This window comes from Alexandromys fortis, unplaced genomic scaffold (assembly GCF_014885135.2).
Source record: "Alexandromys fortis isolate MF-2015 unplaced genomic scaffold, M_Fortis_MF-2015_v1.1 scaffold_254, whole genome shotgun sequence".
Lineage (NCBI taxonomy): Eukaryota > Metazoa > Chordata > Mammalia > Rodentia > Cricetidae > Alexandromys > Alexandromys fortis.
In genome coordinates this window covers 660,871-675,493 of record NW_026068130.1, presented here as the reverse complement: position 1 = coordinate 675,493, position 14,623 = coordinate 660,871, and the positions used below count along the sequence as shown (strand labels likewise).

The 14,623-nt window shown below is 43.9% G+C and overlaps 2 protein-coding genes across 2 annotated transcripts in view; one reads left to right on the top strand and one right to left on the bottom strand.

Moving 5' to 3' along the window:
- Window positions 1-14,623, top strand: part of Farp2 (FERM, ARH/RhoGEF and pleckstrin domain protein 2) — a 110,120-nt gene that overhangs the window by 16,715 nt on the left and 78,782 nt on the right. The gene's annotated exons all lie outside the window — the stretch shown is intronic.
- The window catches only part of LOC126490789 (transcriptional enhancer factor TEF-3-like), an 8,164-nt gene continuing 4,809 nt past the window's right edge, over window positions 11,269-14,623 (bottom strand). The window contains exon 3 of the mRNA XM_050125969.1: window positions 11,269-14,420. Within this exon, the coding sequence (XP_049981926.1) occupies window positions 13,363-14,420 (1,058 nt within the window). The 3' untranslated portion in view covers window positions 11,269-13,362. The remainder of the gene's footprint in view (window positions 14,421-14,623) is intronic.

Genomic DNA, 14,623 nt, shown 5'->3' with positions numbered 1-14,623 from the left:
TTCCTGAGGCAGTAGAGTGAACCTACCTTAAAGGCCATGTGCAGTGAGTGTGAGCCTGCTGTTGTGAGGAGGTGCACAGCGAGTGCTAATGTTGGGAGACAGTTCACGTTATTAGTGCAGAACTTACTTGCTCAGGTTAACTTATACAGTTTTTTTTTTAAGCAGGATCGCCTGTAACCCAGACTAACCTTGAACTCTGTATGTAGATAGCTAAAGATGATTTGTAGCTAAAAAATTCCATTTGTCATTATATACCATTTAACTATAAATAATGCTGTTTATGGACATTCATGTAAAAGATTCTGTTTGAGCATGTCTTAATTTCTTTGGTATGGGACAGGGAGGTCAAATTGCAACATCACATGATAACTCATTTAGTCATTTGAGGATGCTAATCTGTCTCCCAAAGTCACTCTTCTACTTTTTTATTCCCATCAGCCTCATTAAAATGTTCTGGTTTCTCTACATTTTTTTTTGAACCTTTGAATTTCAGCCATTCTAGTTGGTGTGACATTTAGGAAGTTTCTCCTGAGATAGATTAGGACAAAGTGACTCAGTCAGAGTGGGCCCTGTCTCTGAGTCAGCACAGCAGAGAGAGCTGTGTCTGCGGTGCAAGGGTAGGAGGAGCTAGGGGAAGGTGTGCTTCTTCTGCCCATAAAGACCCTGAAGAGGTATCGCTAGATATGAACAAAAGTTTAGCTGTATGATTTTAGAACATTTTAGTTTCATCTAGAAATGTTACACAGGTTTGTAGGAATAACAAATTGATTCCTGTCTGTCTGTCTGGTTTGGTTTGGGTTTGGTTTTGAGATGCAGTTAAGTTCTATAGCCCAGGTTGGCATAGAATTCACTGTGTATATAGTCCAGGCTGACCTCAAACTGAACTATAAGGTTAAATATTTATTTAAATAAAGTAGCAAATAAGGTGGTGTGCATCTGTAATCCCAGTACTCAGGAGGCTGAAGAGGAGGATTACCACAAATTACAGACAAGCTGGAGTTAAAAAGTTATTCTCCCATTGTTGCCACTTGTGCTCTTGGGAGTTCTTTCTTACTTTCTCTTAATAAATAGACACTTTGTATTCTTACTTCTTGTCCCAATTCCCATATGCTTCTTGGGCTGGAGAGTGAACTCAGAGGCCACTTGCTCAGTGAGACATCGGTGGCTATTGATTGTTTATTACCCAGAATACTGAGTTAAGCTCAACAAGAGTTGTGAAAGTCTTCATACTCAAGGCACCCACATCATTTGAAAGTTCCCCCAAGATTAAATCCAGCAAGCCAGCGAGTCTGTGGAGACCTAGAACACCTACACTTAAATATTCTCAGAGAATCCAGGAGGTCTATGAATGTCAAAAACACTGGAAAAGACATCACAGCAAACTTTACAAAGTGCCTCCCTAGGCAGTGTCATAGACACACAGGATGGTTTCTGTCTCTCAGATAAAGGATTGTGACAGAGTCTATGAATTGACACAACTCATTGAAAACACTTTTTCTTATTCCTTTTGGCTTTTTGCATTTCTTAGTTTTAAGAAACGTGATCGGATTGTCTGTGAAGATAGTTTCTTCTTTTTAACTCTCTGTGCCTTTCACTGTATTATCACATTGGTTATAGCTTTCAGTGCTATGTTAAACACACATGTTGAGAAAAGATATTATTGTCTTGTTCTTAATCTTATGGCAAAACATTTTCAGCTTTATCCTTAAGTATATTGTTTGCTGTGGGTTTTTATAGATGTCTTTAACATGTTAAGAAGTTGGTATCTATTCCTGGCTAAGTGAGACTTCTCCCCTTCTCTTTAAAACCATATGTTAAAAGTTGCCAATTTTTTGCATTAATTGAAATGATACTTTGTTTTTCTTTATTGTTTTCTTTTTTCAGACAGGGTCTCACTATGTAACCCTGGCTCACTCTGTAGACCACTCTGGCCCGTAACTCAGAGACCTGCCTGCCTCTGCATCCTGAGTGCTGGGATTAAAGTCATGCGTCATCACGTCCTGCTTACTTGCTCTTTTCTTATTCTTTTTGATATTATTAATTACATTAATTATATTGTTCTAACTCTTACTTATTACCTTCTGAACCCAGACACCAGCATGTCCTAGAATCCCCAACCTCTTATGCATCACTAGTTGGCTAGTTTTTCTCCAACTTGACACAAGCTTGAGAAGAGGGGACCTCAGCTGAAAGAATGCCACCAAAAATATTGGCCTGGAAGCAAGCCTGTGGTGCATTTTCTTAATTAATGATTGGTGTGGGTGGGCCCATGCCATTGTGAATAGTGACACCCCTCAGCCGATGGTCCTGAGTTGTTCATGCAGGCTAAGAAAACCATGAGGAGCAAACCAGTGAGCAGTGATTGTCTTTGCTTCAGTTCCTGCCTCCAAGTTTTTGCCTTGAGTTCCTACCCTGACTTCTTCAGTGATGAACTGACTATAAGCTATAAAGTGAAATAAACCCTTTCCTCCCCAACTTTCTTTTGGTCATGGTGTTTTGAAAATAGGAACCCTGGCTAATAAGCTTGCACATCCTTGTTTCTTCCAACACTTAATATGTAGCTAAATCTTTTTTTCAAAACAGGGTTTCTCTGTGTAATAGTAGCCCTGGATGTCATGGAACTCACTTTGTAGACCAGGCTGGCTTTGAACTCACAGAGATCCACCTGTCTCTGCCTCCTGAGGGCTGGGATTAAGGGTGTACCACTACTATTCGGCTGCTAAATCTTATTTATCCATCAGGAATCTGCTAAACTATCACTTCCTTTGGGTGGATTTCCCAAAACCAAATCCCCTTCCTCCTCATTATTATACTTACGATTATCAGTACTATGCATTATATATGTAAATTATATTTATTTATAATAATATTCTTGACATTTATAGATGTGGTATTTGGTTGTCCAGAGGTCAGTCAGTAGATGCTTTCTGGCCTGGAAGAATGTCATTTGTCTCAGTTAATTGAATGAGCTATGTGGTTGTAAACACTATAGTCTGACCTCTGCTCTAAAGGGTCTTAGTTTTGAGTCTTATGGTTATTTTATTTATTTTGGTTTTTTTGTGAGACAGGGTTTCTCTATGTAGCCCTGGCTATCCTGAAACTCACTCTGTAGACCAGGCTTGCCTCAGACTTACAGAGATCCGCCTGCCTCTGCCTCTGAGTGCACCACTACACCCAGCCTTAGGTTTATTTTAGAATCAGGACTTATGTATGATACTGCTATCCATAGACATCATTTACTGAAACAAACTTAGTTACCATAATTACGTAAGATGGTGAATGAAGATGCGCATCATGGTTCTTCATACTGTGTTGCGGGAGGTCCTTCCGCTCCTCCAGCCTATAGCCGCTGAGATACCAGCCCATTGGGGCGTGGTCTCTCTCCCTTTAAAAAAGCGACTACTTCCCTTCTCACTCTCTTCGCTTCCTGCTCTGTTTCTGGTGACTAGACTCCTTCCTGATTGCGCAGAGGGCTGTTGTCTGGGATGGTTATCTGTAAGTTTTTTCCCCTTTAAATAAATACCACCCTATTAATCATAATTCCAAACTGGTGTGGGATTGTTTTGTGACTTACGCCTTCATCTGGCACCCAACGTGGGGCTCGAACCCACGACCCTGGGATTAGAGCATGAGACTCTTAATCTCAGGGTTGTGGGTTCGAGACCCACGTTGGGTGCCATTCTGTTGTGGGAGCTGCGGGTTGCATTCCTGCCGCCCCAGCTCCTGGTCACCTGGCTAGTTTATACCCCGAAATAACAACACACAAATTGTATTCTTTTAAACACTGCTTGGCCCATTATATCTAGCCTCTTCTTGGCTAACTCTCGCACCTGGACTAGCCCATTTCTAATAATGTGTGCAGCACCCCAAGGTGCGCTTACCGGGAAGATTCTAGCCTACATCCATCCTGGGTCAGAGCTTCATTGCGCATCTGGCTCTGAGAGGAGCTATGGAGTCTGTCTGAGGCGTCTTACCTCACTTCCTCTTCCTCCCAGCATTCTGTTCTGTTTAATTCTCCCACTTATGTTTTAACTTATGAGGGCCAAGCAGTTTCTTTATTATAATTAACTAATGACCTTCCTCCATCAATACTGACTATGACTAGATTGAGATGCTACTGTCTGAGAGGAAGGCACTTACTGCAGTGATGCAGGAAAAAAGAGGAAACCACTGGGACAGTTTTTGGGTAAAGCGCATGTGTGGATGTAGGCTTCAGTTATTATTCTTTTTTTTTAAATATTTATTTATTTATTTATTAGGTATACACTATTTTGTCTGTGTGCATGTCTGCAGCCAGAAGAGGGCACCAGACCTCTTTACAGATGGTTGTGAGCCACCATGTGGTTGCCGGGAATTGAACTCAGGACCTTTGGAAGAGCAGGCAATGCTCTCAACCACTGAGCCATCTCTCCAGCCCCCCAGTTATTATTCTTATCTTAATGGACTTTTGACATTTATAGATGGGATATTTGACTATCTAAAGGACAGTCAGTGACTGGCTTTCTGACCTAAGATAATCTTGGTTTGTTTCGGCTTATCGAATGAGTTGTATGGTTGGTGATCAACACTGAAATCTAGCTTTATCTCTAGAGACTCACTTTGAGACATAACTATTTCAGAACCTCGTAGAAGAAAGTTATGTATCAGCTTGCTTTGTCCCACATGCTATGCTGTGGAGTAGAAATGCTTTCAGATCTGGCATTGACAGACAGGCCAACTCTGTCATTCATACAATGAAAGGGGTACCCAAGACCTCTCCTACAGAGAGCAGGAAGTCTAGGGCAGGTGAACTTTCATTGGTTGATGATTTGCTATTTTAAAACTTAGGAGTTAATACGAAGGAATAATTTTTCTATTACCTGAAAGTTAGTATTGTAGCAGAAGTGACTTTAATAATTACAAGAAGCATTGGTGTTGAGGATGTGGTTCAATGGTAGAGCACTTGCTAGCATGTACAAAGAAAGCCCTAAGTTTAACTTTCAGCACTATGCTAGAAACCAACCAGCCAAACAAACTAACAAGTAAAATAGGTATAGTGATATGCTCCTGTAATCTTAGTGTCTTGGGGGCTGATGCAGGGGGATTACTATAAATTTGAGGCTGGCCTGTACTACATATTGAGTACCAGGTTTACAGAATGAGATTTTTTTCCTAAAAAAAAAAAACAAAAAACCAACAACAACAAAAAGTGGTCTTAGGCTGAGCATGGTGGCAAAAGTGTTTAATCCCAGCTCTGGGAAGGCAGTCAGGCAGATCGCTGAGTTCTGCATGAACCAGGGCTACGTAAAAAGACCCTGTCTCTGAAAAGGTGGCTCAGTGGTAAAGAGCATTCACTAGCTGCTCTTCCAGAATATTGGAGTTTAATTCCCAGCACCCCCATAATGGCTCATAACGATTTATAACTCCATTTCAAGAGAATCCACATGTTCTTTGGGTCTCTGAAGGCATCTCTGGCATGCTTGTGATACACACTCATTCACAGAAGATAAATAATAAATTATTAACTAAAATAACAAAGACCCTGTCTCAACAAAATAAATAAATAAAAGAAAAAGAGGTCTGGGCTGTAGATGTAGGATGCCGATGGGAAGAATGTCCTGTACCTTTACTGAGAAATGGGAATCAAGTTCTAATGAGCACTTGGGTATTTTTCATTAGTACTACTCTATTTTTTCATATTTCAATATCCTTTAGTATATGCAAAAACTAATGCATGAGCCTTCATTTTCTTTGTTGAAGAAATAACTTGCCAGGTGTGAATCCCAGCACTCAGGCAGAGGTAGGCTAGCTAAGCGCTGTCTTTAAAGAAGTAAAAGAAATACAGAGGTCGGCTGGGAATGTAGCCGAATTGGTGTCATGCTTGTCTGTTACGCTCAGAGCCTCGGGTTTGGTCTCTGGCACGGCATAAATAGGGTACGATACTACAGCACTGTCACTGCCCATCATCCAGCCTTGATGTAAGTTCAAGGTCATCTTCAGCTGCACAGGGAGTTCAAGGCCAGAATGTGCAAATGAAATACCTATCAAAACAACCAAAAATGATTTAAAAAAAAGCAATAGTTCAACTATGTGACAAGGACAAATTCTCAGGCATGAAGTTTTGTGCTAGAATACAAATTTTATGTTCCAGTAAAAGCTTAATGCTTTCGTTCTGACCAGGAAAAAATAGTCAGAATTCCAGAAAGTATTGTAAACAGATGTTTGCCATTTCTCCCACATGAGCATCCTAAATATGGCAAATAAATGGCCTTAGAACTCATTTTGGTCTGCCCTCAGAAGAAAAGCTAGTAATTTAACATCTTAAGTTTGGGGATAATGTAGGTGTTTTGCAAAAGCTCTTAGAAGATTTTAGGATACATAGCTGTTATATGACTCTGCTCTAGATCTTGAAACCTATAATTTTGTCATAGAAAATTGATTCTTTTTTTTTTAATCCTAATGCTAGGAATGTGGTTGGGTGGTGCGTGGCAGGCATTGACATTCTTATTCTTAGCTATTCTGGTTGTGTTATTGGGACTCTCTGTACCAGCTCCCCCTGCCTAACGCCAGCAAACACCCTTGTTTTGATTAGAAAGTGAATGATGCCTGATGAAGAAGGTAAGTTTTAAAATAGAGGATGGGAAATGTTATCTTGCTTGTCCTGGTACCCCCCAAACTCCTTTAGCCACGGTTTTATAAAGGAGACTGCTACAGAGATTCAGGATCTCAGCAGAGGGTATAGAAGTGAATTTGTTGTCAGTTCCCAGCTTCTTTAGCTGTGGGTCACAACCCCATATGGGCTCATGTAACTGAATGTGCGGATTATGAAAAACTTGGCATCAGTAAAAGATTTCTTAATGAACAGTGACTAAAAAGTAATTCAGAACGGAATGTGCCTAGTGCGTGCAGTGCTCACCCACCTTACACTGCACCATATACCCATTGCTGCCTTGTTTCTGAACACAGCGTGCACCCTTCGTATTGCACATACCTCACACCATGCAAGCCCAGTTGATGCTGCCTGAAAAGCCTCAACTCAGATTCAAGGCTGTTATATGGTATAAGTTGCCTTGTTTTTTATTATACATGCAAAATTTTCTCTGTCTATAGAAATACAATGGTTTAATTATAGAAAACAAAGATTTTTAATACTTTCCTACCATCGTTTTCTCTCAGCAGGTATCAAATTAATATGTCTTCTGATTGTCTTGTGTTAGAATGTTTGTATTGATGACTTAAGTTCCATTTTAAAATATTAAATGAACTTTGTAGAATTAGGTTAGAGTTTCCAATTGTTTCTGAAATGGCAGTAAACATCTATTTTATGTTATATATTGATACAAAGTAGCATTCTCAACATTGATGACTATAAAATCAAAATATTGTTCAACCCTGAAGAACATTAAACATTCTCTGTGTCCTGCAGCATCAAATGTTCAACCAAGATTTAATTCTTAAAAGTAAATATTCACCAGGCAATGGTGGAGCACACCTTTAATCCCAGCACCAGTGAGGTAGGGGCAGATGGATCTCTGTGAGATTGAGGCCAGTCTGGCCTATACAGTGAGTCTCAGGACAGCTGGGTCTACCCAGAGAAACCTTGTCTCAAATAAAATAAAATAAAATAAAATAAAAATGTACTTCTATCTCTTTGTATTCAAATTTGCTTTTGTTCTTAATAAATGATGAACTTATTTGTATACCAAAGATTTTGTTTGTTTTGCTTTTGTTGTTGGTTGTTTTCAACAGGGTTTCTCTGTGTTGTCCTGGCTGTCCTAGAACTCACTCTCTAGCTGGTCTCATAACTCAGAGATCCACCTGCTTCTGCCTCATGAGTGCTGGGACTGAAGGCATGCAGCACCACTGCCAGGCCAAAGTGGTGTAGGAGGTCCTTCTTTCTATGTGTTGCTTGCATTGGTTAATGAATAAAGAAACTTCCTTGGCCTGATAGGACAGAACTTAGGTAGGTAGAGAAGACAGAAGTGAATTCTGGGAGGAAAAAAGCAGTGTAAGAGAGCCGCCATGGATTCAGACATGCTGAATCTTTCCCAGTAAGCCACTGCCACGTGGTGATATACAGATTAATAGAAATGGGTTAAATCAAGATGTGAGAGTTAGCCAATAAGAGACTAGAGCTAATGGGCCAAGCAGTAATTCAATTAATACAGTTTCTATGTGGTTATTTCGGGGCTAAGCAAGCCGGGTGGCCAGGACGAACAAGTGGGCTCTCCTCCCTACAACACCAAAGGATTATTTCTAAGAGAAATTTCTTTATGATTTACTGGTAAACACCTGCTGTATATGCCTGTACAACTGGGATCATGAAAATTTTACTGGGTGAAAGGAAAGAAATAGCTCAAAGTCAGGATATCTTGGCTTGTAGTGCTGTTCCTTGAGCACCAGGGAATTCCACCCTTGATGCCATTTATCTCCTCATTACCAACCCCAGAGGGGACAGGAGTCCTCCCAGGTGGCATAGGGACATGTGAGCTAGAAGCCCCAGTCAGAATCTCTGTGCTTTCTTTTTATTTTCATGATCAAGAAAGAAGTTAACTCATGAGAGACGTCTGCTTATTTTACCTTTGAATTATCACTACCTTTCTGTTTTTGAATCTCCTTTTGATATTCAAACACTATATTCTTGACTTAACTCCTCATAGATAGGTTGTTCTGGCTACTCCTTTGTCAACTTGACACAAGCCAAAGTCTTCTGAAAGGAAGGAACCTCAATGGGAAAAAAAAATGCCTCCATTAAATCCGTCCTTAGACAGGCAAGCCTAAGACAGGCATTTTCTTAATTAGAGATTAATGGGAATCGGGAGAGCTAGGGGATACCACTGTGAGTGATGCCACCCCAGGGCTGGACCTGGGGGAACCTCCAAAAGGGCAAAGACTATGAAGATTCTCCTGTCCCATGTAAGTGCTCATCAAGGGGTGACTTCACCTTTTGATAGTAGATAGGATGACCAGTCTGGGGAAGTCAACCTCTTTCCCTAGCCATTTCTGTCATTTCCCAGTAGGACTGTGAGCAGAGTGGCAGAAGTGGAGGTTATACATGGACTCAATAACATGGACTTTTCCATTCACCAAGGCTGACCTGGTTACAGCTGCTGCTAAGAGCCAGATATGCCAACAGCAGAGACCAGCAGTGAGCCCCAGATGTGTTACCATTTCCAGGGGTGAACAGCCAGTGACTTGGTGGCAGGTTAGGTACATTGAAAAAATTCCTTCATGAAAAGACAATGCCTGGTTCTTCGTGGAATAGATATTTATTCTGGTTATGGATTTGCCTTTCCTGCATGTAATGCTTCTGCCTAAACCACCATCCAGGAACTTACAGATTGCCTTACCCACTGTCACGGTATTCCACACGATATTGCTTCTAATCAAGGAACTTAACTTCACAGCCACAGAAGTATGGCAATGGGCCCTGCTCACAGAATCCATTTATTTTACCATGTTCCTCACCATCCTGAAGCATCTGACCCGACAGAACAATGGAATGACATAGAGCACCAACTAGGTGTCAGCCATGATACAGTCTCTCCCATAGCTAGGATTCACAGATCCGGAGTCAAGGGGCGGAATGACTGTCACCGCTAGTGATGCTTCCTGTTCCCACCACTTTAAGTTCTGCTGGCCTAGAAGTTTTGGTTCCAGACAAGGGGAGCACGCCTGCCAGGACATGGATTATTCGTCAGAGTAGGAGGAGAATAGGTTATGTCACAAGGCATGTCTGCTGTTATTTCAAGCATACAGTGCCCACATGCTCATTCATCTTTTCATCAGCTTTCATCCCTGGAACTGGTTAGGACCAAGGTTTGTATGTCAGTCCTTAGCCGCCTGATAGAGTGTGGATATGCATCTCTACCAATTTCCGAATCTGGGGGAGAGAATTGGTAGGACAATTTGGTCAGGCATCACATCTGGGCATGCAGATACTGATACAAGGACCAAGAGTCGCTAGCACTAGCCTCCTGAGGTTAGTGAGATTGCAGGCCAGCTTGCTCCCAGAAGCCAAGGGGCTCATAGGTCACTATAGTCCTTCCTCAGCTGCCCAGCACACATACAGTAGAGTGATACAGTACTGTAGAACTGCTTGCCTCCCTTAGCTGTTGTGATGACTCAGGAAGAAATGGGTGGCTCCAGCTGATTTGCTGCCTCTCAAGACATGTGAGTGGTGAGACTGTTCCTAGTCTCACTGTATCTAGCCGACCTGCCACACGTACTCTTTTATGTCAGCATGTGCACAGTTGTGCTTCTGAGTTGAGGGATACATATCTTGGATTGCTACTAAGGTGTTGCTGGATTGTTCTGGAAAGTAAGCTGTTTTATAGTCTTGTGACCTCCACAGGAGTCAACTCGTTCCCAACTTTGGTCCCTTTTTTATCATACCCCTGCTGCCATCTTCTGTCTTTGCTTCCCCAGCTTTTGCAGAGCCGTATCATGCTCTAGTTCTTACCGCCTCTCACCTGACCTGCTGTGGGCCTGTAAACCAGGCCTACCCTGGTCACTGTCTCAACCATGTCGTCCTGTCTCCACCTCAGTGGGTGTCATGTTGAGAGCTCCCTAAACATTATAGACAGTAGTCTGTGACTATGAGAAGAGTTAATGAGCTTGAGAATGGGACTCTTCTATTCCCCGTCACCATCTGTCAGGGATCTCTTTTCTAACTCTTCCCCATTCACCTGTGGGCAGAAAGCCTCTCTTCTCCATGTGTGTGTTCCATTTCAGATCCCCCTCAACTGTGGCCCTTTCTCGGTCACGTCAGTACTGCTTACAACATATAAAAAGGAAACTCTATGCTATGCGTGATGGTGTAGACCTGCAAACCTAGCACTTGGGATACTAGGACAAGAAGATGAAGAGCTTGAGACTAGCCTGAGTTACATAGTGAGATTTTTGTCTTTAACAAAATTGCTTTATTCTGTTACCCATCACTTTTAGATATAAAAAGAGACCAAGATCTTCCCAGAATGCTGAGAGTACAAACACAGTGATTTCTGTCTTTCCAGAGACAGCACTCTGCTTTTCTACCTTACAGAATATCATATACTTATAGATGTTACGTTATTTTACAAGCAGTGTGTCCCCATTTGGGTTGTGCTTGCACTGGCAGTTCCTTGGCTTTCCCTGGGAAAGCCTCAGACAGGAACTCTATACAGCCATTACATCCATATGCTGCACACTGCTACATGGGTGTCTCAGCACTATTCTGCCTTAAGATTTTACAGAGGGCTCATCTAAAAAATAATTGTTTTTTTTGTTTTTGTTTTTTGTTTTTCCCGATGCAAAAGCATGAGGATTTTATTAATTCTGTCATGACAGGGTCCCCCAGCATTCGGGAAGCCGAGGGACCTCGAATAGCGGGTACAGTCTACTTTTAAAGGGGCCACAGAAGCAAGGGGGGTTGTTCTTTGACTATTCTGATTGGCTTATTTGAAAGGGCTATTACCAATAATTGACTGGAGAGCTGTTGCCAGATCAGATGAGGTAAGAGGTCATTTTGACCTCGTTTCCCAGGGGACAGAACCAAAGCATACGTATATGGGTAATTGTTCAGGAACTGAGTACGTGCAAGTGTAGCTGTTAGGTCCTTGGTTCCCAGGGGAGGAGGGGAAGCACTATGGCACAGAGGCTGAGAGGATTCAGAATTGTCAGAAATGGCTTCAGGATTGTCTTAAAGTCTTACATTCCCTCCTCTTATTTGGTCAAATATCTCAATCTTGAGATATTAGTAAATTTGGAGGACCAATTGGATCTGTACACAGAGATTAACAAACCAGTGTTGTAGGCCCATCATAGATCAATAAACTGCCAGATGAGTCTATTCCCTACTATTTATGGGTGAAAGAGACTAAGTCCTTTTCATTAACCCTCAACCAGGAGACATTGACATTGGTTTTACATCCTCAGGCAGCACAATAAAATATTTTAGCCCCCCCCCCATATTGTTTTTCTCCCCGGACAAACATATCATTTAGAATATTTGCATACAGGATAAAAGTTTTCAGGGGTTTGCTCAGTATCCTCCCAAGAGGCTTTTGCTAAAACATACAGGTCAAAAGTTAGCTGGGGGAACCAGGTATTCAGGGGATGAACTCCAGTGGCTGGCCTTAAGGCTTGCCCAGTCTCAAAGTTTGTCAGGGTCCAGGTTAAGTCCTAAGGTATAAACATCAGGGCAAAGATCAGCAAGCCTGGCAGAACCAGGCCTCCTTGAGAGGATTTTGGGTACACTGAAACTTTCATTTGGAAGGTCCTGGGTCGTCCTGTGGAGGTGTAGGCTTGACGTGAGATGCATGGATCCAGGCTGCAAGATCGTCCACTCTGAGGGCAGTAGGTGTAGGGTCCCTTCCAGCGAGGTTTAAGGTTCTGGGACCGGTGTCTCTGAACATACACAGAATCGCCAACCTGGAAGCGGGTGTGAGATTTCCGGGTGCCCGGGCTGGTGTTGGGAGGTGCCAGCAGAGAAGCAGGGAGAGTAGCTTAGTCCAGCGGGCAGCAGCAGGGATAGCTAGGGCCCCGTTAGGGAGGGTCTAGTCTGGCCTGCAGCAGCAGGGATAGCTAGGGCCCCTTTAGGGAGGGTCTAGTCTGGCCTGCAGCAGCAGGCTCTGGTCAGATAAATACCATTTTATGTCCCAAGTCCTTCCCGACGCCCATGGAGACAGTTCCGCCTCTCGCCCCTGGGAGACAAGTGGGGGAGATGTCTGAACCCCCGTGTCCAAATATTTCCTCTAGGGGAAAATCTTGCCAGCCTCCAGGGTCGGCTGTGGGGGATATGTATCCCAGGAGGCTAGCTAGCCCTGCTACTAGTTGACAGAAATCAGGGGTGAGGGCAGGGGTATCAAAGCAAGGGCTTGAGGAGGCATGGATTGCAGGTATGAGTGGGCAGCTGCTGTTCTGGCTGTGGGGTGCTGCAGCTTTTCTCATGTCCCTCCGGATATACCCCAGGCGCCAATTCTGGAACGAATGCGAGTTTTCCAGGTGTCAGGGTGGCCAGGGGTCTCTATGCCTGGGCTCGGAGATCTGGAGAGCCTTCAACCGTGCCAGCTGGAGTACTGAAGTCCCATCCTCTTTCTTGTCCGGTGATTGGGTTGGCCTGCTGTCAGGTCCTGGGACATTCTTTTTTTCTCTGTAGTTAGGAGCACCTGTAAGAGCTGCTGGCAATCATCCCAAGTGGGCTGATGAATAACCAGAACAGATTCTATAAGCCCGGTCACTGTCTGAGGGTCCCGAGAAAAGGAAGGGTTGTAAGTAAAGATTAGAAGCAGAAAAAGGCAGTATTGCAATTGGCCTGCTACTGAGTGAAGGGGAAATGTTTGGGAAATCATTCTCATCCTTCCCCTGTCCCAGTGTGGATGCTGAGTACCGAAGTTTTCAGGGCTAGGGAACGAAGTGCTTCCTCCGGGGGAGGAGGAGGGATAAGTCTGTCATGCTCTGCTGGATATCAGGAAGAACCAGAGGTGCCTGGATTCTGGGTTTCTTTTGCTCCCAGAACTTCACAAGGAAGAAGGCATTTGAGGGCCCCCTTTCAAATAGCTCCTTGAGGCCCCCCTTCTTCTCTGGGAATTTGTCATAGATCTGGCGGATGTCCACGGCTTCGAGGTAGGGGTCACTGTAGCTTGGGCTCGACTGGCTGATGTGCACAAACAGGTGCTTGCTGTATGTGTCAGGATCTTGCTGGCGCTCCAGGAAAGCAGAGAACTCCAACATCCAGAGCTTGGAACTGGCCACACTGCAGCCTTGCCATGGGGAAGCTGGCAGTGTTGAGGGCGACGGGGTGGGTCCTGCAGGAGACTCAAAGCCTGGAAGAGGCAGTGGAGGCTGGACAGTATAAGCGTTTTGAGAGAAAGGTTTCACATCGTGGGATGTTCCAGGTTGGCCTGGCAAAGCTCCTTGCCAAAACCCTGAGATTGCTGGGTAGCCAGGGCCCCGGGCAACAGCCATTTTATTGTGGAAGGCTGTAGCGGAGACGATCTGGGCGGACGACATGGCAGCCATGCTCTGCAGGGCCTTGTTCTTAGCTGCCTGGTCCTTGAGTTTGGCCTGGATCTCCCGGGCTTTTCGGCGGGCAAACACCTGGATGTGGCTGGAGACCTGCTTCCTGGTGCGGGTCTTCCCTGTGCGGAGCTTGATGTAGCGTGCAATCAGCTCGTTCCGACCGTACATCTTGCCTTCGTCCGACAGGATGATTTTGCTGCGGCCGCAGGGTGGGTAAATGGCCAATGCCTCCTGGAAGCTTTGCTCGATATCGGGACTCCACACGCCCTCTGCATCATTGTCGATGGGCTTGTCCAGTGCCTGGCTGCCCCCAGAGATGCTGCTCCCCTCGGGGGAGTCCGGAGAGCTCCACTCGTTGGAGGTAATGATGCCGGCCTTGCCCTCCAAGGCTCGGCTTGGAGGAGCGCCCGTTGGACTTGCCAGAATGCTTGCCTGACACACTCAAAGCCCTGGGTTCTTCCTGCAGTACCTAAAAAATAATTGTTTTAACTGGGCATAGCACACATCTTTAATCCCAGCATTTAGGAAGCAGAGGTAAGCAAATCTCTCTTGAGTTTGAGGCCAAACTGGTCTACAAGCCCTAGGACAGCTGGGATGACTTAGAGAGACCCTATCTCAAAAAAAAAAAAAAAAAAAAAAAAAA